At 41.1% G+C, this 25,422-nt stretch overlaps 1 protein-coding gene across 1 annotated transcript; it reads left to right on the forward strand.

Annotated features, from left to right (window-relative positions):
- Positions 1 to 2,774: 2,774 nt before the first annotated feature.
- Positions 2,775 to 24,699, forward strand: CSGALNACT2 (chondroitin sulfate N-acetylgalactosaminyltransferase 2). The gene is made up of 8 exons (XM_082486037.1): positions 2,775 to 2,868; positions 4,112 to 5,362; positions 13,061 to 13,277; positions 13,819 to 13,920; positions 17,815 to 17,993; positions 19,940 to 20,034; positions 21,488 to 21,569; positions 22,720 to 24,699. Exons 2-8 carry the CDS (start codon positions 4,699 to 4,701, stop codon positions 23,010 to 23,012), a joined length of 1,632 nt encoding a protein of 543 aa, XP_082342163.1. The 5' UTR covers positions 2,775 to 2,868; positions 4,112 to 4,698; the 3' UTR covers positions 23,013 to 24,699.
- Positions 24,700 to 25,422: the final 723 nt, after the last annotated feature.

Raw genomic sequence — 25,422 nt, forward strand, 5'->3', positions numbered from 1 at the left:
AGGAACAGAAACATTTCCATAGTTGAATATACATAAGGCCCTGGAAATGCAGAAAGAATAACAACCAGTTGCTTCTGGAAAACTTGCAAGTCTTTATGAGCATCGTATAAGCCTCAGATGCCTCATTCTTCAGAGATCACAGGGAGTAATGCAAATAGACTTGTTTCAAAGAATTGAAGTAAAGTGAAATGTCGGCATATGCGATTTAAAGATTTGGAACCTAATCTTTAAACACTGAAATGCTGATCCTAGAGACTTCTGCACAATTACTTATTTCCAGGTAATCTTAACTGTTCTTTTTCATAAACTTCAGACTGTACCACGTGATGCTGAATTTCACAGCCTGCTCTCTATTGTAATCGCATCTTCTACAGCTTGGGAGGAGTTAGTAGAATTCCTGAAATAGGGCTGTGCCAAGCCTAATTCATATCAAATTTGGGTTGTAAATATGTGAGACTAGTGCTTTTCTGAAAAGAGAGGGTGGTGAAATAGAGGGCTCATAAACCCCCCTTTTCTGATGGGATGAGAATTAAGATTCTTACTGATTTCCCTCGCACTTAGACAGATTTTTATCTTGCATCCTTCGAACTCCTTTATGATGACCCTTCTCAGCAGAAGTAATGCCGGGGGGGGACGAGTTGTCCAAGTTGGCTCAGCCCCTACTGCTTTAGCAAACTAACACCCCTTCAGCTTTCCACATGCAATTTAAAATTTTGATACTGTTTAACATAACTGGCTGCACAAACACTCCTTGCCTTTAAAGGCCATTGGAAAACTAGTGGGAAAAATGCCTGTTCTTTATGGTGTTGCACAAAAACTGTCAAAGATGAATAGGCAAGGCCCACCTCTGTGCAAAAAGGCTATCTTGTTAATAAGATTGTCACTAGCTCACCAGAAAAGTGTTTCAGCTAATGAGGGAATAATTGGAGCCTAGGAGGAAAAGGACCAGCGAGCTCCCTACAGCCCACCTGTAGTTTCTATTGCTTCAGAAAGGGCTTGTTGTTTCTCATCCCTAAGCACCCCTTAAGGCAGTGCTCCTGAGAACAGCCCTCTAGTGTAAATAGGTAAAGTGCCAGTAGGAAACCTCAGAAATCCGCAGTTATTCATAATCTTTTGTTCCTGCATTGGTGATGCAATGCAAACAGCGAGTCCCTGTGGAGGCATGCTGTATTTCTTAATCCATGCTTACCAGAATGATGTACATTTGGCCACAGTTAAGAACGTTATTAGGAACAGAGTTGTTCTTTCATTGCCCCCTGCTATTGTCTGAGGGAATCTTAATCTCCTGGTACATTGTGTCCTCTTGACACCACATCAGGAAATCTGTTGTCACTTGCTTCTAAGTTGTGAATGAGACCTAAAGAAACTTAGTGACTCATCAAAGTTGAACACAAGGCAACTTATTGGTAGAGCAAGAATTGAATAAAGGCCTACTAGGCTAATGCCCCGGCTTCAGGGTGTCTATTTATCTCTTCACAACAGCTAGTGATTGTTTGAAGTCCGTGGTGGTAGGAGGTTGTGCGACTTAGGTGGCTTTAAGCTGGGGGTTCAGTGATGAACCAAATCTGGCAGTGGTTTGCAGTTGCTTGTACTGGCTGTCATCAAGCTGTACCATGGTAGCCCAGATAATCTCTTAAGACAGTCTTGACTAGAAATATTAGCCTCTGCTTTCTAGTACATGCTCTCATTTTCTTGAATTATCCTGTAAAGGTGAGGAGAAAGGTAAAGGAAAAACACAAACCTCTCTTCTCTGTGTCCGACTGAGCTGTGAGATCTAGCCTTGTTTCCTGCCCTGTCCCCAGTACCAGTAACAACTCTTCATAACTTGAAAACCTGATTTCTGTAGCGATACAGTGGCTATGTTTGCATATACAGCAATGCAAAAACACTGCTCTTCTTGACAGCAGTAATAAGTCTGTGCAGTGAAAAATACTTGGGACCGGATTTGTCAGTTTTATGCGAGTCAGATAGTTTGATCTTTCTTCAGCGTGCCTTGACTGATCTCGGATTGTGCCAGCTTCTGCATGGAGTGCCTTTAGTCTAGCATTTATCAAGGTTTAAAGAAACATATGGTTCTTTGTTATTAAATGTGGCTTCACCTCTAGCCTCCTAACAGAACAAGAATTCAGGAAGAAATGTGCAAAAAATATCATATGGGCAACTTTTGTACTAAAGAAAACTTGGGATGATATTACATCATTTCTATGAACTGGTTTTATCCTGTAGATTGTTTTTTCTTCTGTCTGCCTTGATTCACCACATCTGGACCCTGGTCAGTAGTCTGAGGATACATCTGGCATTGATCACTATAGGCGTTTAACTTGCATTTATATAATGTTGTGTTTGTGCAGTGAGGAGTGACTAACTTCTGTCTTATTTGGACTTAAAAGGATGTCATCTAGAATTCAGTTGATAAAACTGTTACTTATTTTGTACCAAAGTGTCCAGTAGCTTTATATGAGTTCAAAAAGCTTATGTTTCAGACATCTACTGCCTTTAAGCTGCTGTATTTTCTACATAATGGATCTAATTTATTCATGAACAGGGTCATAGGCAGGGACTTTAGCACTAGAAATACTGATAGCTGCCTCAAGCAGTCTTATAGGCTTCAGCCGGACAACACCAAGGTGTGCAGCTCTTGCAAAACTTGCTGCGCATGACATGCATGCAAGCTTAGGATAGGCTATGGTGGGCATTGGTGTTGGTGGTATGAATAAATTGCTTAATCTTTCAGGCCTTGTTATTGGAGCTTTCTTGCGAAAGAAGATGCTGAATATCATGATACCATTGATGTGTGGTACCTGCTTCTCACTAAAGCAATATCCCGATGCTGGAAGCCGAATGGGAAGGGAGAAGTGTCGCAAGGATGTAAGTGGGGAGAAACACGGCAAGATGTTTGTTGTAAACAGACGGAGTGCGTCCTAGCACCGTGACTTATTTGTAAGGACAGAGGAAGATGGGGTTTGTGGCTGCTGGTGGTGTCAGATTACAATCTGTCCAACCCATATATAAGGAGTATTGGAATGGGCATTTTTTTTCTAATCACATAAGCATACTGAAACTAAACTGAAGTTACTCAAGTCCCAGAACTTCCCCCAAACAACAATTACACAACACAGTCAAAATGAATATAGAGCTAATAGATCCCTGAATAAATTTTAATAAGCTTCACTTAATTTCTACAACAAAGTTTTGAATGAAGGTATTTTATTAATGTTTGAAAGTAGACTAACGCTCATTGATCTTACTTCTTAGCTCTTTATGCTGCCATTGAAGAGGCCCATAAACTTCAGTTGACTGTCATTGCTGAGTACGATTTTTGGTATCCTTGTCTTGCGTACCTGGTCTTTTTCCCTGGTATTTTCTTCTAAGCTGGTTTGGTTGGTGCTGTAAGAGGGTGACCCATGCAAACGGTCAACGCCCTCTTCATGGTAGCCTAACCAAATCAAAAGGTGGAAATGTTAGAGAATAGATAGTCTAAGGCCCTCTTTTATCAATTGGGAATTGGGGTTTGAATTTGAATTTCTGTTGAATTTGACTTAGTCTGAAATGCTGTTTCTGTGAACTTTGATATTTAAATTTGCAACATTTATTTATGAGTGAATAATTATTCCCTAAAAGATATTTACTTAAAGTAAAAGCAAATGGAAATGCAAGCTGCTGCTGCTTCAAAATAGTTCTTGGATTTTTTTTTTTTTTTTAGTTTAGAGGAGTAGGCAGGGCATGGGTTTTGTTGGTGTGTTTTTTTCCTCCCACATGGGTTTTGTTGGTGTTTTTTTTTCCTCCCACAGAGGAAAACAAAACAAAAAAACCCAAGAAGGAATGGGGGAGTTAAAACAAACAAAACTTGATGAGACTAGAAGAACCCTTGCTGCTTTAGCTAGCTGTGTGAAAAATGTATTTCATTAGACGGTCCATATTGCTATTTTCCAGACACAATGTGAAAGGGAATCACTGGGTAACGCAGTGGAAAGACATAATATTTTCTTTCTCCTTTTCCCACCCCTTCCTCTGGCAACCCTTTGCATCCATGTGTTACAACTTTTTTTGTGTCTTTTCCAAATGACTGACTGCTTTGTAGTTCTAATGTGCACCTTTCTTTTAATTTTAGGTTCTGTCTTCTTTTTGCTGACTCAAACCACAGATTCCAAGGAAAGGAGGGGGAACTGGAATAAAATACTCAAGTGCCAGAGGAAAAGCCAGACTAGCCAATGAAAACTTCTGTTACTAAACTGTAGACTACTCTCACTTACACATAGTGGGGGGAAAAATTGCTGTCAATTCAAAGTTTATAAAATGACTTTTGCAGACTTTGCTCGCTGAACTTCAGACAGGCTAAAACTCTTCAACTAGGCTTGAATTAGGAAATGGAAATATGACTCCTTGCTGGTGTCTTCAGTCTTCTTCCCCCTCTGCAGGGTTTTTTGTTTGGGGTAGGAAATCCTGAACAAATTGTATGGCGTCAACCAAACTTACAGTTGATGGTTATGGATGACATAGGAACTTCAGATTTATGTCTCTGCAATGACACCCGATTGAGGCAAAGGTTGAAAACTGCTCATCAGCTGCTTTATCAAAACTTCTAGTAACTATTAGGGTCATGCTTTCTCTCTCGTTCTGAGATTTGAACTCTGGGGTGATGTTCCCTGGAAGGCATGAGCAGATAAGTCATCTTTTTGGATTGGAAACGGAAATAGTATGAGAATGCCCAGAAGAAGCTTAGTAATTCAAGCCAGGACTCGTTGGCTGTTAGTGGGCCTTGCTTTACTATTCAGTTTAGTCTTGCTCATGTATTTGCTCGAGTGTGCTCCACAAACAGATGGTAATGGATCTCTGCCTGGTGTCGTCGGTGAAAACATGGGTAAAGAATACTATCAGGCTCTCTTGCAGGAACAAGAAGAGCACTATCAAAACCGAGCTACCAGTCTGAAACGTCAGATTGCCCAGTTAAAGCAAGAGCTTCAGGAAATGAGTGATAAATTGAAATCTCTGCAGGAAAAAAAGAGCCCCAAGGTCAATGGTATGAACTACCAGAGCACCAAAGAACAAGCGTCCAGTGATCTCCTAGAGTTTCTTCATTCCCAGATTGACAAAGCTGAGGTGAGCGTGGGGGCCAAACTGCCTAGTGAATATGGCGTTATTCCTTTTGAAAGCTTTACGTCCATGAAAGTGTTCCAGTTGGAGATGGGGCTCACTCGGCATCCAGAAGAGAAACCCGTTAGAAAGGATAAACGAGATGAATTGGTGGAAGTTATTGAGGCTGGCCTAGAAGTTATCAATAATCCAGATGAAGAAGATGGACAAGATGAAGATGATGGAGTAGGAGAGAGGCAGCTGTATAGTGAAAATGACTTCATAGAAGGTATGTTTATTACATGCTTTCCAGACAGTTAACAGAATATCACAACAGGTATTTAATGGTGTTTGTATTTTTAGGGGGTTTACCTACTTGCGTATAGTCTGAACAGTAATTACACAGTAAGAACCTCTATTTCTAGTGATGAGAATATTACTGCTTCATTATCTTGTGTTTTGAGTAGGGAGCAAGAAATCCATTTCAGAAGAAGGGCCTTAGCACAAGAAGTGTACAGGGGAAGTTGTAACCACTTAAAATACTGAGGCATTTGTAATCGACTGTAACTGAAGTCAGCGTGACACAACTGCTTATAGTACTAAATAACTGAAAGACTTCCAGTGAAACTGGTGGCAATGGGAGGGAGAAATTGAGTCATTTCTCTTGTTCCAGCGTAGCTAAGCAATTCAGTGTGAGGCTACAGGGTTTTTCTTCGCTTATCTCTATGATACTTTTAGTTAATATTCAGGCTTTTGTCTTGTGTAGAGCTGGCATACTCATTGGAGGGGGAGCATTGGTAGTCTAACACATTCTGGCACACCAGCTGAAGAACTTGGTGTCCTGAATAGACCCTTCATGGTATACTAGTTCTGGGGTTTGCTAAGCTGTGCAACCTGAACTGTTCTCTTGTTCTCTATTCAGTTCTTTCAGTGCTTGTAAATTTAATTACAGAACACATTATTATAAAAACAAATACAGCAATTATGCCTTCAAAATTTAGTGACACCCTTAAAAGATGCGTGAGTGATAATTCCTATAGAGGTTGGCTTTCAAGGTACAGTGTCATGCTGATGGAGATAAGTAATATCAAAAACTGCCCTAGTACTTCTTTTTTGTATTTACAGTATTAAATACAGTTCATGCTGCCATAAAAAAAAAAAAAAAACAACAACAAAAACAAACAAACAAAAGTGGGACCATGTTATAAGAGTATTATTGTAAAAGGGATTCTGGATCTCAGCAGTACTGATGTCTGCACTATTAAGCAAACACATGCTGGAGAAAGGTACTGTTGGCCTTGAAATAATCAGTTCTTTCAGTCTAAGATGATGTAATTGGTCTGTAGTGCAAAAAGTCTCTGCTTTTAACAGCTACTGTGTTTAACGTTTAATGCAAGTACTCTTCTTCGTTCCAGAAGGCGGGGCAGGGCATGGAATCCACTCAACTGTCTCAGTGTAACACAGCCAGCGCAGTGTTAGGCTCTTAGTACAGTTTTCATTTAAAACCGTATTATTTTGTCTGGAAGTAGTCATTCTTGCAGTCTCTTAATTGTTTTCTTTTTATATTAAGTGTGCAGCTGGTTTTCCTTTACTGTTTTAAATGCTGCTTGTATTCTACTAGATTTCTTTTTTTTTTTTTTTTTACAAGCACTGAAATAGTTTTGCTTAGTGTTCTGCCTTTAATGACTGCAGACCTGCAAGTGAACAAGGAGATATAGGACCTTAGAACTGTACTTGCACCTTTGCCTCTGTTTACACCATTATATTGATAATTGGTTTTGGAAGTGGAACTAGTTTCCTTTTGTAAAGGCAGTTTCTGCAAGCGTAGGTTACAGGAACTGTGGAGAAAATGCTCAACACTCAAGTACATACACTCAAGTATTTTTCTGCTGTAGCCCCTATGGGCGTGTTAGCAGCTAGCCGTAGTGACACACAGCAGCGTCTTGTTGCAGACAGAGGTTGTGGGTTGTGGGGGTATTCTGTGTTTATGTGTATGTGAGAATACTACTGGCTAATTCAGACACTGGGCCAGCAAAAAAAGCTGCTTCTGAATATTAACACCTTTTTTTTTTTTTTTTTCCTCCCCTTTCTGTTACTCTAAAACTTAAAGGTGAGAAATGGAACCAGCCAGTACCTGCAGGTCCCTTGCCCTCTGATGGGGTTGTAGCGCACCACCTCGGTTGTCAGCTTGTGCATCCTTATTTGATGGATTGGAAAGTTGATGTCTTTCCATTTAGAAAATGCTTAAGGTATAAGCTGGGGGGGTCCAATTTTGTAGCAGAGTTGGTGTATCTACTGAGTCACCACAGTTCCTGTAAATGTCCTAAGAGCACAACTAAACTGTTGCTGGATTAGCGTTGCTTATTAAGAGAAACAGTTTGTTAAAGTCGGCTTGAGTTAAAACAAATAGCATGTTACAAGTTCTGTATCCTCTTCAATTGCTAAAGGTTATTTTGTAATAAGCGATTTAGGACTAAGACTAGGGTTCTATGCAAATTGAAACAAGAGGCTGAGAAACTTGGTGAGTGGATTATTGGGGAGGAGGCAAAAGACAAAACTGATACTGCATTAGTTAATACATAACCATCCGATAGATAAACCAATTTTGCTTTTGTTCTGACTTGCAGGAATTTTTTCTCAAAAGTAACACATCTGTCTACAAAAACTTACCCACAAAACTATGCCACAACTACAAGCCAAACTAGAAAGGCATTTTTATTCTAGAAGTGTTCTAGCTTCCTACCTCAATGGGCTAACGTCTCATGTAGGTAAATATTTGGTTCTGGGAATTACTTCTGCTTTTTTCCTAGGCCTGTGAAATACTAGACTAAACCTTGAGCTATGTAGTATTTTGTGGTGTGTACTTTAAGTTGTATTAGTAAATCTTTAGAGAGTTAGGTGGCTGTTTAAATAAGTTTAGAATCTTTTATCTTATAAACAATTTACCTAATGGTATCTCTTCATAACCACCGAATGTCTGAAGCTCTTCCCCAGCATTTACCTCGCATGTCTTTGCCCACTCAGTGGATTATCACTATATTGATTTGTAAAGGCACCAAGAATTTTTTTTTTCTTACTGTAGTTTAGAATTTACCTATATTGGAGTCATTTGTGACAACAAAGGCTAACAACATGAATTTAAACTTTATCTGCCTTTTCCATTTTATAAATAGACATTTCCTAAATAAACTTTTCAGAAAAAGTACACTTAGACTACCATGTATTATTGAGTAACTGAATCAACTGATTTTTATTACTCGAATACTGCATGGGCCAAAAATCTGCATGCTGATGGATGGTGACTTTCTTGTTGCTGCTCTGTTTTTTTGCTCTGTGCCCTTGATTTAACTGTTGACGCAGTTCCTTTGCTGCATGCTTAACCTCTGTGCTCTTTACATGAAGGTATTCTGCCTTCTACCAGTGGTGCAAGGAAACTGTATCCATGATAGGGAACAACCTGTTCAAGTGTTATCCAAACTGATGTTCTCTTTTTTTTTTTTCTTTTTTTTTTTTTTCTCCAGTGTTGCAAAACAAAGTAATAACCCAAATGTGTTTGTGTTTTGGAGTTGTGATGAGGCAGAGTTGCTACAGTCACATCATGGCTATTATGGCTATTGGCAGGCTTCGAGCAATACCACCAAATATAAAAAAAAAAAATAAAAAAAAAAAAATTTACAAGTATGCATTGCAACTATAAAGATACTTTCTGAAAGCTCCAAGTTATTTTTCATGAGCCTCAATTGACTTGCTGTGCTAATTAAGAGAAAATTAGCAAGTTTCTTAACTCTGTAGGGCTCTGTTTGCTGTATTGTTACCTTTTTTGCATTGCTGCAACCCAAAATGAAACTTCCAAGATTCTAATATTAACAGAACAAAAAAATGACCTTAAAAAAATCTCGTTCTGCAGTTGCTGTTTGAGAAACACTTTGAAGTTTTTTTTTTCTTAATATTTCCATTAGATCTTCTAACTCTCAAGGGTATGAGGAAAAACAGGAGTACACTGTTCCCCTTGAGTGAAGAGCACCCCTAGGGAGGACAGAAGATGCAATATTACGTATTTTCACAAATGAGGGGGTCTAGGACTACAAAGAATTAACCTAATTGATGAATTGGGCATTCTAAGATAGTCCGTGATTTAAAATACTTTTTTTTTTTTTTTTTTTGAGATCTGTGTTTGATAATATTGAGAAACGGAGGATAAGTAAAATGGGAAGAGCACAATAGTATTACCTCTGTCCCCTTTCTTCAGAAGCCCGAGACATTAAGTCTTTAATAGTGAAGCAAAACACATTGAGGAGCCTTCATGGACATCTGTACTTCACTATCAGTGTAGCTGGTTTATTTGGGTTACTTTTATCAGTGTAACTGTTTTTTGGGTTTGTTTTTTTTTTTTTTTTAAGAGATTGAAAGCTCTTCCACTGGACAGACATTTAAAATTAACCTTTGGAAAATAGAGCCATTAGCATGTTTTCAGAAGCTAATAAGTAATTAGTTAATCTCTAATAAAGGTCTTGTTACTGAATGTCTCCCAGAATTTGAGTGCTGCTGTTTGAGTCCGCTTCTCTTGCTTCTGTGTTTCCAGTTGGAACTGGGCAAAGTCCAGAAACTATCTTTAGGTGTGAATCTCAAGGAAAGACTCCCCACCCAAAATATGTCCTTGGCATGTAAAAATTGTTTATCCCAATGCTGCAAGCTTAAAGTCAAAACTCTTGCAGAGTCCTTGCCATCCGTAGCACAGTGTGGACTGTGTGTCATGCAAACACCCCTTTTAGTCTGTCCTGCATAGGACCAGAAACTGGCCAGTGTCCTGGGAACTTCAATGGAGAATTTTAATACACAAAAAAAAAGGGATATGTGTTTTAAATTCCATAGACCAAATACTTTGTAGTTGTAAAGCAAGTAATAGTATTCAAGGCAATAGAAGAACAACTTTTTGGCTTGGATAGTAATTGATTCCCAGTATTCCTAAGACTTGATTTGTTTGGTGAGAAGCAGAACTTGTGCAAAGGGAGTAAAGCTTCATGGACCAGGAATAACAGCTGTTTAATTATTTCTGCTGCTTTTTACCTCTTTGCTTATAGAGGTCTATTTTGGATGGCAGCCAGCATATGCTAGTTGGAAGGTGAGATAGCAGTTTTTATTATGTGAGTCAGCCCCAAGTGCTAAATGCCTGAATACACTAAGAAGTAAAACAGATGTGGGTTCTTTTTCTGGCTGTTCTCAATTCTGGCTTCTGTGTATAGAAGCTTTAATCCCATAAAAGTATTCAAATTAGTAGATTACCTGTGAGGTTAGCTCATAGCAAGGAGAATAACTGAAGGAGCACATGATATTTAAAAGTGTGGTGCTGGTAGAATAGAGTATCTTGAGTTGGGAGGGACTTATAAGGATCATTGAGTCCAACTCCCAAGGACATTGAGGTTCAGAAGTTTGGAATCTTATATTCCAGCAATTGAATATTGATAAGGCACTACTCAAATTTGGACTTTATATTAAAGTATTTATGAAGTTACAGCAGAGGGTTTTTTAAAAGTTGCTTTAATCTAGAAGCTTTTCTGTCCTATGCCAGTCTTCTGTTGTAGACTGACATCTAAGTTTATCATTTGATTAAAGATAAGCTATTGACAACTGTGACATGTTTTTTTAAAAACTTTGCTTAAATTGTAAATGGTATTTTCATCTGTAAACAGCTATCGGATGCTAGAGAAAGGATTATAGTATACAATACTGAATGTTACTTTATGCAAGAGTACTAGTACAAAGTGTTTGCATATCATGTGAGAGCAAGCACGGTACGCAAACACTGCTGCATCAGCTGCTGCCATAACTAAGAAGCTCCTTTCAAGCTACAGCGCTAGACTACTTGGCAGGAGGGGTTGGACTGGAAAAGGATGGAGAGGGATTTCAGAGTTATTTTGCTTCTAATGGTCAGCACTGTGGACTTCCATTGTTCAACTGAAACACCCTTTTCAGTACTCGTAATCAATACTGATTTGAAACTGTCATGCTTTTCCCAAGCATTAAATGTGGTGCATATTTTATGCAGCTCTGCGTTCATAAAGAAATAAATGTGGATTTATATCTCTTAAAGGAGTGCATTGCAAAACTTCTTTCAAAGGGTGAAAAGTGTTTGAGTTAAAAGGTTAAATACCATTAGCTTCCAGTGGCGGCAGCAGCTTGTCCTGCTACACCCCATCTCCCACAGACCCTGTGCAGTGGTGGTCATCCATGCTTGCTGTCGGGTCTGCCAGCACACACGCTTGGCCGCAAGAAAGAGTGTGTTAGAGCTGAATATTAGAGGGGAACAGGGAGCTTGCTGGAAAAGAGAGGCTGTTGGGCAGATGGGGGACGGGGGCAGAAGGAGGGGACATCAGTGAATGAAACTGGATTTGGTTTGGGGAGGGAAGCTGGAGCAAAGGAACATGGAGGGAGTTCGGTAGATTTAGGGAAAGGACCCTTTGTGAAGGGAGCCTGGGATATAGAGGAAAAAATCTGGGCCAAGGTGGTGTACCCATCTGTAAGCTGCAAAATCATTTCCTTCTGGTTCCTGAGACAGACAAACTAAACCAGGCTGCTCTTTGGGGGCTGCTCCCTTCACACACCTTGAGCCCTCCTGACTTCAGTTGCAAAAAAGAGAATAACAAAAAGGACAGTGTCAATGCTGAGCACAAGACAACCCTCTCTGTCACCAGAACAGTTCATCTGTCTCATCCCCTGCCACCTTCTTTCTGGGTGGGAGGCTGAGAGAGGGTTTCGGAAGCGAGGCTCCAGTAGCTGCTCAGGAGGCTGGCTTGCAGGAGGAGAGGCAGTTCAGCCCATCCCAGTGACAGGAAGGACACTAGTTCCATGGTGTAAAGGCAGCTGTGTTCATCACACTTCAGGATATGCAGCTGCTCATAACTTTCTCAATGGTCTGTGTGGCCAGTGCAACTGGAAGTTGTTTGGTTCATAGTGTAGCTTATGTTGGTGAGAGAGGAGAGCTGAGATGGGATGAACATAGGGCAGTTCTGTTGGAGGATCCTTCCTGGCATCATTTCATACTCTCAGGTTAGTATAGATACAGGATTAGCAACACAGAGCTCAGCTCAGTCAACACCACAGATGAGTCTTGGTCTTTTCCTTTGTGGTGTAAAATGAGAGAGGTTGTTGACTTGACTTGCTTCCTTGATGGTCCTTAAAGGAAAGTAATCAGCTAACCTAAATATTTGTTCTGAACGGGATGGACTTCCCTACCTATTATGACAAAAATGTCACTAAATAGGTAATCCTGTTTTTAGAAACTGGTATTGTTTTCTCAAAGTGTTACTGCTATGTAGAAAACGCCTGCATACGTCCTTAGGGGACCATAGCTGCAGTAAAACACCTCTATCCTTATTTATGTGCTAGAAACCACTGTAGCTAGTGGTCAGAAGTGAAAACAGTTTTAAAGCATTCCAGCATTTATTGCACGGATTATGTTTTTCTTAGGTATCACATTTCAGATTTTACAGGCTTTGTCAAGCGAATTATTGTGTCATTTGTTCTGCCCACAGCTTGTGTTGTGTTGATTGCTGGCCAGATGATCTCAGCTTTTACTGTGGACTAGCTCAGGGGAAGATCCTTACTGAAGGGTTTAAGAACAGGCAATATTAGATTTCAGCCATCCTTTTCCATAGCGAATAGCTGAATTCCCTTTTTGTTGGGAAGGCTCAACTCTAATTCTGCCTGAGAAGTTGATGTAGGACCATAAAACCTATCTAAGAAGCAGGGGAAGATGGAGTTTGTTTGAGATAGTTTTTCAGATCTGGTCTAAGAGGGTAGGAGGGTGATTGTGATTGGTGGTGGTGGTTTGTGGATTTTCTTTGTTTGTTTTAAGGAAAAACCTGGAAGCTTTCCCCCTAAAGCTTTATTTTTCAATTCTTTATAGTTCTCAGGGAAAACAGTGTTTCTGAAATACAATTGCTGGGATCTTTGACTTTACAAATTACTTGTGTGACTTATTCTTCAGGTTACTATCGTACAGAAAGAGATAAAGGGACACAGTATGAGCTGTTTTATAAGAAGACGGATGGCATGGAATACAGGCATGTCACCTTGTTCCGACCTTTTGGACCCCTCATGAAAGTGAAGAGCGAAACAGTCGATATTTCTAGATCAATCATTAACATTATTGTCCCTCTTGCTGGAAGAACTGAGGCATTTGCACAATTTATGCAAAACTTTAGGTAGGTGCGTGAGATTATATAGTGAGCTATATTGCTGACTTTCAGTATTTTGTTTCCTTTTCGAAATGAATTTCTGTTCTCGTGGATTTGTGACAGAAGTAATGATTCCAACATTGTGTGCAACTGCCTTGGGATGTTTGTAACTGAACCTATTGTATGGAGAAAATACTCCTTCTAAAAGGATTTAAGAGATTCTCAAACTGCACAAAAACCCCTTTTAGACTGAATGCCAGGGCCACAGTGAACCTGGACGCAGGTGATCTTGAAAGTCATTTTTGTATTTACATCAGCTTTTGAGCTCCAGTTTATAAAATAATGTGTTGGAATGAGACACACAGTATTGGAACCTTCTAATTCAAATGGGAAAGATGGGGAAAGAAGAGATGAAAAGCTTTTCTCTTTGTTTTCTTTAGAAGCTAGTTGAAGTCTGACCAGAATGCTTAGATCTGCTAATACTTTTAAATGCAATAGCTTTTAAGTACCTGAAGCTTCTGTTGTGTTGCAAGTAATTATTAATATCAGCTTGTCTTTGTGCTTACAGGGATGTGTGCATTCATCAGGATAAGCGTATCCACCTCACAGTGGTGTATTTTGGACAAGATGGGCTCTCAGAAGTAAAAAGCATCCTAGAATCTGTAGCTAGGTAAGTGTGTCGATCCAATGTCAGACAATACAAACAATGGTGATTAGCATTTAAAAAGGTTTATAAAAAGGATGAAATAATCATAGAATCATAGAATGGTTTATGTTGGAAAGGACCTTGAAGAACATAGAGTTCCAACCCCCCTGCCATAGGCAGGGACACCTCCCACTAGACCAGGTCACCCAAGGCCACGTCCAGCCTGGCCTTGAACACCTCCAGGGATGGGGCCTCAACAACCTCTCTGGGCAACCTGTTCCAGTGCCTTACCACCCTCAAAGTGAAAAACTTCTTCCTAATGTTCAATCTGAACCTGCCCTCTTCCAGTTTAAAGCCATTCCCCCTCGTCCTATCACTATATGCGCTAGTAAAAAGTCTCTCCCCAGCTCTCCTGTAGGCCCCCTTTAGGTACTGGAAGGCCGCAATAAGATCTCCCCAGAGCCTTCTCTTCTCCAGGCTGAACAGCCCCAACTCTTTCAGCCTCTCCTCATAGGAGAGGTGCTCCAGCCCTCGGATCATCCTTGTGGCTCTCCTCTGGACACGCTCCAGCAGGTCCATGTCCTTCTTATGTTGGGGGCCCCAGAGCTGGATGCAGTACTCCAGGTGGGGTCTCACGAGAGTGGAGTAGAGGGGCAGAATCACCTTCTTTGACCTGCTGGCCATGCTTCTTCTGATGCAGCCCAGGATACAGTTGGCCTTCTGGGCTGCGATCGCACACTGCTGGCTCATGTTGAGCTTCTCGTCAATCAGCACCCCCAGGTCCTTCTCCTCAGGGCTGCTCTCCAGCCATTCCCCGCCAAGCCTGTATTTGTGCTTGGGATTGCCCCGACCCAGATGTAGGACCTTGTACTTGGCCTTGTTGAACTGCATGAGGTTGGCTTGGGCCCACCTCTGCAGCCTGTCCAGGTCCTTCTGGATGGCATCCCTCCCCTCCAGCGTGTCTACCTCGCCAAACAGCTTGGTGTCATCGGCAAACTTGCTGAGGGTGCACTCAACCCCACTGTCCATGTCGCCAACAGTCCCAGAACTGACCCCTGAGGAACGCCACTCGTCACTGCTTTCTACTTGGACATCGAGCTGTTGACCGCAACTCTTTGAGTGCGACCGTCCAGCCAGTTCTTTATCCACCGAGTAGTCCATTTGTCGCATCCATAGCTCTTCAATTTAGAGACCAGGATATCATGTGGGACAGTGTCAAACACTTTGCACAAGTCCAGGTAGATGACATCAGTTAGTCTTCCTTTGTCCATTGCCGCTGTAACCCCTTTGTAGAAGGCCACCAAATTTGTCAGGCATGATTTGCCCTTGGTGAAGCCATGCTGGCTGTCACCTATCACCTCCTTGTTTTCTACGTGCCTCAGCAGAGTTTCCAGGAGGATCTGCTCCATGATCTTGCCAGGCACAGAGGTGAGACTGACTGGCCTGTAGGTCCCTGGGTCTTCCTTGTTTCCCTTTTTGAAAATAGCGGTTATGTTTCCCCTTTTCCCGTCAGCAGGAACCTCGCCAGACAGCCACGGCTTCTCAAATATGATGGCTAGTGGCTTAGCGACTTCATCTGCCAGTTCCCTCAGGACCCACAGATGTATCTCATCAGGTCCCATGGACTTGTGCACCTTCAGGTTCCTCAGGTGGTCTCCCACTTGATCTTCACCTATAGTGGGCGGTTCCCTATTTTCCCAATCCTCGTCTTTGCATTCTGTGTCATGGGCAGTGTGGCTGCAGTCCTTGCCAGTGAAGACTGAGGCAAAAAAGTCATTGAGTACCTCAGCTCTGTCTCTGTCCCGGGTAACCAGTTTTTGCGTTTCCTTCCGGAGAGGGCCCACAGGTTCTCTAATCTTTCTTTTCTCACTGACATACTTAAAGAAGGATTTTTTGTTTGTCTTGATGTCCCTGGCCAGATTCGGTTCTATCTGGGCTTTAGCTTGTCTAACCCGATCCCTGGCTGCTCGAACGATTCCCCTGTATTCCTCCCAGTCTACCTGCCACTGTTTCCACTCGCTATAGGCCTCCTTTTTCCTTTTGGTCATGTCCAGGAGCTCCTTGTTCATCCATGCAGGCCTCCTGGCTTTTCTGCCTGCCTTCCTCTTTGTAGGGATGCATCGCCCCTGAGCTTGGAGGAGGTGGTCCTTGAATATTAACCAACTTTCTTGGGCCCCTTTTCCCTCCAGCACTTCATCCCGTGGCACCATACCAAGCAGGTTCTTCAAGATGCCAAAGTCAGCTCTCCCAAAGAAGAATTTTATAGTCCATTACAGGTTAATAGGAAAAGTAAGCTTTATTTACAGTATGCTATTTTTTGGTTGGCATTTTACAGCTTAAGTTGCAAAAGTCTCCTGAAGACTAGTAAAAATCCAGTTATAGGTCAAAAAATACTAACAGCAGTGGCTTTGATGTTTCTATCTGGCAGTCCAGAAAGCGACAGGGGTGAGTTTTGCAGTGAACATTCAGTCATGCGAACAGATTGATCAGAATTAAAGCTCTTTGGAACTGGGATGTACATTTTGATGTACATTTCGATCTCTTTCACTGGAGAATCAATTTTACTTAAGGATAAGGGAAAGAAATGTAGTCAAAGTAGGCTGGTGGGCTGCTGAGTCTGAGAAATTAAGCTTTGCCCTCTGTCTCCTGGGTACTAGGGAATTAGGCCCATAATTACCCTCTGCTATAAAACAACTTCAAACACTATTTCTTTGTGGCTGTCTCAGCAAATAACATTAAAGTAGTATGGGTGCAAAATTCCGAAATGTTGATTTATTTATTTATTTTATTTTATTTTTTCTCCATAAGAATGGGACAGGTAATAGCGTCCCTAAGTTGTAGCTAAGGTGCTCCTCCTTGCCTGAGCTCCTGAGCTTGTCCCTGAGCTGGGGTCCTGTTACCCTTGTTAGCCAGGAATGAGCTGGGCTCCCGAGCATCCCCCGCTCACAACGCAGGACAAGGCTCTGCTCGATGACATGTATGAGGAATGGGCTATTGTGTTGCCTGCTTAAAATGTGACAGTGAGTTGGCATGGTGTGCCCAGACATCTAGGAAGGGGGAGTGCTTCTGCCTTCTTCCTGCAGAGCCTCCCTGGCATCCAGCTTGCTGACCACCGGCCACCTCCGTCTCTGCGGTGTCTCTGCTGCCTGCCTTGCTCCCTGTGAGATGTCCTCTTCTCACAGCATTGAGTCAGATTCAGTGCTGTGAACTCGCTGGGCATTTTTTCTGGTTCTTTATCTTCTTAGTGGTGCTCCTGTTGAGTATCTTCACTCTGTTCCCTGCAAGTATTGCTCTCTGAAGCATCTCCGAAGTAGACGTTTAACTTCGCTTGAGGATGATATTCCTCGGGTATGTTTCCAATCTCCCTTTGCTGCTTCTTCCCTCTTCTGTGATGAGTACATACGCATGTGCTACTGGTGTGAAACAGTGAGGAGAAGCCAACTGACTGGGTTGTGGTGGCATCACCACACAGATGGTTCTTTGTCTCACGAGTTTGGTGGTGCCAGGACTCCAGCTTTCCATTTGCCCTCCTCTCTGACATAGTGAAGACAGAGATGTTGCTCTGTTAGTCAGGACTTCTTAGTTTGTGGGGACAAATTTTGGATGGCATTGTAACTTCAGGGAACACTTTCATTCACATCAGTTGCCAAAATAGCAAAATAGCTTTTAATCTGTCTGAATAATTAAATGCAAAGTGAAGTTATGAAGTAAGGCTGAGGTCCATCTTTTTACAGTGTTTAAACTCTGACACTTAAAATAGACACTAAGTGGAACAGATTTTTTTCTCATCCTGATGATATAACTGTGTTTTTTAAAAATTTCCGGAATGAAATTACTGTAAAATGCTGAAAAAGTATAAATGGTCCCTTCTGCCCCCCACACAAATTTATTTTGGGTTTGTCTCTGTTTTTCTTTTAGAGAAACTAACTTCCACAATTACACGCTCGTCTCTCTGAATGAGGAGTTTAACCGAGGCCGGGGACTGGACATGGGCGCCAGAGCCTGGGAAAAGGGCGAGGTCCTGATGTTCTTCTGTGATGTTGATGTCTATTTCACAGCTGAGTTCCTCAACAGCTGTCGCTTAAATGCTGAGCCTGGTATGTTCGTTTACACTTGCCGTGACTGAGTCTTGTTACCTTGTTCAGTTTAAACTGACTTGTGTTGAGCGTATAGAAAACTAACTTGAATGGTAGAGCTTATTCAATACCGCGCATATAGGAAAATGAAAAATACTCTGTGCACAAAAGACTAGTTTTTAGAAATAACTTTCACCTTAGTGTATCGTGTTTTAAGAACATATTGTCTTTTTTGTACAATAAGTAAAATTTTAACATTTTCTTAAGATAGCTAAAAGAAAGCTGGACAGTTTAATTGCTTTAATATGTACATTTGTATAACAAAACTCAATGTAACACTTACAGTGGAAGATAATTTTTGTTGTACTGAAATCTCTAACAGGTTTGGTTTATGTCTTCTCACACTTATGTGATAAGTCTTGGCCATAGGAATGGTTTTCAGTAGAGCTACACGATGCGCTCCTTACAGAGGCTGGGCTCATGTTCCACATTTACATCCCAAGATCTGAAATTTTCTGACCATTTTCCTCAAGTTTGTATGAAGCTTGCTTGTTCAGCAAGCTTCTGCCAAGAAGGATAAAGCTTCCTTGAGTTAACAAGCATGCTAATTAAGACCTTCTCCTGGCAAACATTTATTTGGGTTCTTTTTTTAATGCTTACTCTTATTCCAGATTTGTTGCAGCCAGAAACCATTTTCTCCAAATGTCTTTTTGGAATGAATAGGTACTTTTCCTTCACACAATAAACAGGCAAGAAAACCTGCTATAAGCCAGATATCTGGATTCTGTTTCTTACTTTTTCTTTCATTTCTCTCTGTCTCTGCACTTCATGAAACGAGTTGTATAAATAATTGGAAAAACTTGGGAGAGGAGCACCTTGTGAGCTTTCACAAGGAAGAGAGTTTGAAAGATAGCTTGACAATTCATACTGACAGTTTGTCACCTTTGCTTCAAGTGAGATCTGAAAATGCTTCATGCCCAAATCAGGGTACTGAGTATTCTCGTCAATACCTTTGCACCACTGGCAGTACAAGAGATCCTCTAAAAAAATGTTTATCTGGCTTCTGTAATAGGCATAGAACTGGTGCCAGAGCATGATTGGGATACTCATGATGCTTAACGCCCTTGCAGGACATCCTGGATGTACGCGCTTTTAAATGCTTATGGAAAGAGGCAAGCTCATAAAACTCAAGCTATGCAAGGTGTTACTTGGACTTGGTTATTTTTTAGCTTTACTGCATACTATAATTGCAGGCATTTTTCACTGTCATCTAATGTGATACTGTGATACATATATATGTGTAATATTTTATATAAGTATGTATAACTATATATAAATGTATACCTATAGAATATATATAAATATGTGTACATTTTTTTTTCAAACCTGTGGGCTCTGCCCCACTAGATGTTATGGGCTACCTAAATGGGAAGTCCTAGCAGTTAGGTCTTATATTTATTTGTTTTCACAAGATGGCTAATAGCTAATATTTGCATAAAGAGAATATTTATAGTTTCACAGAATCACAGAATAGTCAGGGTTGGAAGGGACCTCTGGAGATCATCTAGTCCAACCCCCTTGCCAGAGCAGGGTCACCTAGAGCAGGTTGCAAATGACAGCATCCAGGTGGGTTTTGAATGTCTCCAGAGCGGGAGGCTCCACCACCTCTCTGGGCAGCCTGTGCCAGTGCTCTGCCACCCTCAAAGTAAAGAAGTTCCTCCTCATGTTTAGATGGAACTTCCTACGTTCAAATTTGTGTCTGTTACCTCTTGTCCTATTGCTGGGCACCATTGAAAAAAGACTCTTCCCATCCCCCTGGCACCCTCCCTTTAAGTATTTATAGGCATTAATAAGATCCCCCCTCAGTCTTCCCTTTTCCAGACTCAAAAGACCCAAGTCACTCAGCCTTTCCTCTTGCCTTCAGAAAGTATGCCCACAGTGAGTAACAATTACCTTTTCATTTCCAGGGAAAAAGGTTTTTTATCCTGTGGTATTCAGCCTTTATAATCCTGCTATTGTCTATGCCAACCAAGATATACCACCCCCTGTGGAGCAACAATTGGTAAGCAGCGTGATTTATTCTGGGTAGAATTAGTTGTGCTTTGTATTAAAACAAAATTAAGTGTAACTTAATCTTGGTCTGTTTGGGTTATCTTATGACCTTTGGCAGTTCGTATCTAAAATCTTTTCTCCATTATGGGCAAAGCACTTGGAAGAAAAGCTTATTAAACGGTACAAAACTCATTCTTAGATAAACTTGGAGTTCTACCAAGATGAAAAAAAAAAGTGCTATTAATCAAATGAGGTTGGTGGTTCTGATTGGCTGTTTAATTCTGGCTTGGAAAGACAGTATTTTAGGAGAATAGTGGTATAACATGGCAGCAACTTTTGTGTTATGTTGCAATAAACAAAGAAGTGGTGAAAGGAAAAAAAAAAAAATCCCAACTATGAATGGTGCTTGGTAAGCTTCCCTCAGGATTGACTCTTTGCAAACTACCAAATGGTGGCTGCAGGAAGTGTGCCATGGAACTTGAGGTGGGCTGAGATGTTCCCTCAGTTGCTTTTTCCATGCTGTGGGCAGCTGTGCTCTGTGCACACTGTTTCTTTACCTTGGCCACCCATTGGAACCATTGGCTGTTACACGGCTAGTTGCATCTTGCTTTTGGAATGAGAGACACTGCTTGTAGGGAAGCTTGAAGTAAAAATAATAAACAAATAAACCCTGCAAACGTTCAAGAGAATAGGCTTAAGGATAATTTGGGGCTCAGCAGAAAGAAAGGAAGTTCTGTATTTCTGGGTCTTTGCCTGAAGATGGAATGGCCATGGTTCGTGTCCAGCCTGACTCGAGAGACTGCATAAATGAGATGGAGGTTTGTGGCTGGGACTTCTGAGGTAGACAGGTTTGGAGGAGAGAGTGCACCACAGCCTTACTAAAAGAAAAACATAATAACCCTCATCCCTTAAAGTTGTTCACAAGGGTCCTGCTGAAAGTAGGAGGGAAGCATTTGCCTATGGCCTCAGGTGGTGGCAGCTGAGAGAGGAGCGAGCTCCTGCCTGACAGCTCTGCGGTTTACTTTTTTGCATTCATCAACTTTTATGGTTGCTGACTTCAATCACAAAACTTACTTTTCTTGTCATATAAGAACAAGAAGAGACAAATGTGGCCTTAGAAACCAGGTAGGAATTGGAGTATCAGGAACAGATGATTTGGCAATAGACTACTAAAAACTTGGTGCTCGGTCTGAGCAGATATATAGAAAATGGAGGTGGCGTGGCAGAAGGTAAATGTGGAAACTGCCATGAGAGCGAGTGTTTGGAATTGGATGGCAAAGGGTGAAGTGAACAGCAGGTAATTAGGAAGCCCACATCTGTGCATGACAGAAATACTAGAAGTGATATATGCTACATCCTGCACTGAGCAAAGGATTGGAAGAGCTTAGCTTTCTGCAAAACCAAGTGCAATGTACCTCTCTGTGTATTTTGCATTTCAGAATGATACTGTCTTAAAATTGCAGGTACACAAGAAGGATTCTGGTTTCTGGCGGGATTTTGGCTTTGGGATGACTTGTCAATATCGAACAGACTTTCTGACTGTTGGTAAGATGAAACTGTAAAAAAAGATTTTTTGTGTGTTTAAAAATTGATTCTCTGTTCTTATTTAACAACAGGAAAGAAATGCATTTATTTCTTTTTTTTTTTATTTTCCCAAGCCCAGCAGACTTGCTCGACAAGTTTGACCAATGAGATAAATTAGTTTTTCTAGATTTTGATGTCCCACCTGATGAGTGTTTGTTAGAAGTCACAATATTTTTAGTAGTATTTCACTGTAGAACTTCTAAAAATCTTTCAATTTTTTGTACGTTGTGACTGAAGCAAATTTAATAAATTTAAGAAACACATCCCTCAGGTAAACCGCTAACATAGTCAAGAAGCATTCTTTTAAGTAACCTTGAGTAGGGGAATAGAGTTGTGGGAGGCTTTATAAACGCGCTTTGGCACCCCCCTGTGGCATGCTGTTAAAACTGAGAAAAGCTTGGTGTGCCTCAATTTGAAGATGGCCTTGAATAATCTGCCAGAAGGTGTAGCGATGTAGCCCTACGTGCTGTATAATGGCTTGAATGCAGGCTACCTCCAATAGCAGTCACACTGCCATGTGCGTGGTATATGCTAAATGAAGACTTCATAATTCCAGAGTTTTGAAATTGTGCGTGAGTCTGGGTCGATTTTTACTATGGTCCTGGAAAGGCAAGGGAACGTAAAATGGTGGAACGGGCTCTTTTCCTTAATCCAGCTTTTTGAGTTGTGACCTATGGAGTAATTGCTGGCATTTTTAGGGAGGGCTTTTCATATGGTGCATGACTGCTTCATTTCCCAGCTGCGAAAATCCATTATGATTCCTAAAAATAACCTAAAAGCATAGCCAGTGAGGTTTGCCTACAGTTTTCTGCAGCTGGCACATGGGATGTCATGCATAATACGGTTCAGAGACACTGTTCTAAGAGACTCTCTGAAGCCAGCAGCGCATGATCTGTGTCCTGGGCAGCTTCCACCGCGAAGGATGTGCTGTGCTTGAAGCTCCCCTCCCGCAATTTGGCATGCTTTGGCGTGGAGAACTTTAAGTTAATTGCTCTGGAATTTCTGGTATGTCGTATCAGATTCGGTAATACGTTACAGAAGGAGCATTGCTCCTTTTGCCTTGCATCTAGCCTGTGTGCCAAAGTAACGTTTTCTGCTATTGTTTTTACAGGGGGTTTTGACTTGGAAGTGAAAGGCTGGGGTGGTGAGGACGTTCACCTCTACAGAAAGTACTTGCACGGTGACCTTATTGTGATCAGGACACCCGTCCCTGGTCTCTTTCACCTCTGGCACGAGAAACATTGTGCAGATGAACTCACTCCAGAGCAGTATCGCATGTGTATCCAGTCCAAAGCCATGAACGAGGCCTCTCACTCCCACCTTGGGATGCTGGTCTTCAGGGAGGAGATCGAGACGCACCTCCGTAAGCAGGCTTACAGGACTAACAGCGAAGCAGTGGGTTAAATGTCACCCCCGTGACATTTGATGACTTCAAATTCACAATGAACCAGCATCATTTTACAGCCTTAATTCAGCTTAAAAATGCAGTGCCTCTCTTTTTCAGTGAAGAAGAGTTTAGGGGGTTTTTGGTTCTTGTATTTGTTTTCCAAGTAATCCTTTGACTAATATGCTATTACCTACATATCTTACAAGTTTAAGCACCTCAAACAAATTGGAAAGCATTTGTAGTTCGAGGAAAGTGTCTTCAGTCTCAACTGGAAGAATCAATGAAATGTACAACTCAACACTTTTCCCATGGTACATTTCAATTCTTATATTTGCATTATTTCAAGAATTAAATTAAATAATCTCTCGTGTTTTCTTGGGTATTTTCAGTCTGTATGGCTCACTCCACTGTGACTTTAGAAGGATATTATACTTACACTCCATTGTTGAAGCAAGAGAAAGGTCTGAAAAAGAATCTCCCCATGAAAGGCATATGGGACATGCTGACTGGTATGCCAACTGTTTAGGTTGCTGATTTCACAGCAAGGGCTTGGTGCTACGTTTGCTGTATTTAACACACATTCACATGGTTGAATATAGAATAATTCATGTGAAGGAGGGGGAATTAAAATCTCTTAAAGTGGAATTTTAGAGCATATAACGTAATTTCACACTGCAAAAGAGACACCACCTTATCTCAGTGATGGATCAGATGAGCTGGGAATGTTCCAGTTGGGCATTTCTGGGTCTGGTCTTTTCCCACAGTAGATGCCACATCACAGAATCCCTTCTATAAACTGAGCTATCCTATTAACCTCATTTTTTTTAAATATTTTTAGCCCCACTCCTTATTCAAAGGCCCTGCCTGTACATCTTGACCATTAAGTTGAGGAACCATCTCTTCATTCCCATATAAATTTATTAGAGGCCCATTTGCTGCTAGCCAATATTGTCGTTTTGCTTTCTTTTTCTTTCTGGCATTTTCCTGATGTGTTTTCAGAAGCCAGTCATATACTCTTAGCTGTTTCAGTGACTGAAAAAGCAAGTGCTATTACAGTCTTTCTTCATACAATGCTCTCCATTTCACTGATAATCCTAGGACCCTTATTCTTCACTTTTTCAGTTTGAGGAGGTCTTAGTTTTGGTTTGGGTTTTTTGGGTTTTTTTTTGAGCATGCATAAGCAGAATTATGCTGTGGTCTCATTAGTGCCTTGTACAATGGCACTACTACTCTGCTTCTTCCCTTTTGGGTATTTTGGGATGCATAAACTGTTTAAATGCAGGCAGGTCATTTTCTTCCATGTTGTCTTATATGCTACCATATGGCATGCCTCATTTTTAATACATTTGTTTATAGAATGAATGCTGAGAATGCTAATGCAGTGGTTAAACCATTTGCATGGTCTCCGCTGAATTTAGAAATTAGTTGAAAACCCTTCTCAAACCAGGTAATTACAATCTGTTTATGAATTCAAGTTTGCTTCAAGAATTCTGAAGGCAACTAAAGATTTAAATGGTTGATTTCTGAATAGCAGATATGCTGTGCAAATAGTTCTGGGCACTGATCCTTTTTATATGTACATAAAATTTGCCTTTATGTAACTTATTGTGGAGAACGGTGTACTGTATTGTACTTAGAGTGAAGAGAATGCATTGCAAGACTTCTTGCAATTGATATTCTCAATATAATAAATGGAATTTCTGCATTTTAGAAATTGTTTTAAGCTGTTTCTTTGAAATAAGTTTTCACAATAATATTTTACAAGGCAGATGACATGCTGGATTCAACTAATAGTATTTGCAGCAAGTTAATTTTTGCTTCTCAAGTGAGTATCTATCCAGACCAGATAGGAAAGCGCAGTTAGTTCCCCGGACAACTTAAACTGGATGTTGTCTTACTTTAAGATATCCTGGTGGTTCGTAACAAAAATAAGGTAGCAGCGAGGAAAAGATTAAATACATAGGCATGATGATTTGGGTAAAGATGTGTGGGACCTTCTACTGAGACTCCAGCCCTTAAAACTTCAGCTGCTACTGCTGTCCTGGCACTGCTGCACAAGAACAAGCATCGAAAATGCCTCTCTCTGCCACCACTGCTGCTTGGCGCACACAGGAACGGGTACAGAGGTAGTGCAGAGGCATTGCTGCAGCTCACCTCTGAGTACTCGGCCACTACCCCAGAAGGATCCGGTTGTCCTAGATTCCATGTTTTGGAAACACAGCAGACTGTTGAGGCTGATAGCCAGATCTCTTACCTTCTGCTGTTTTCCACTGCGCGGCTGTGCTTATCAGCAGCGGTGAGGAAGGAGAACAGTGTCAACTGTCTGCATCTGTGTGATCAAAAACTGTCTACAGTGTCAATGCTGGAAGGCAATCAAGGCTGGAGCTGAATGCAGTCCACAGGAATCACTTTTTAAAACTTTTTTTT

The sequence above is a fragment of the Vanellus vanellus genome (assembly GCF_965231255.1).
Source record: "Vanellus vanellus genome assembly, chromosome: 7".
Taxonomy (NCBI): Eukaryota; Metazoa; Chordata; class Aves; order Charadriiformes; family Charadriidae; genus Vanellus; species Vanellus vanellus.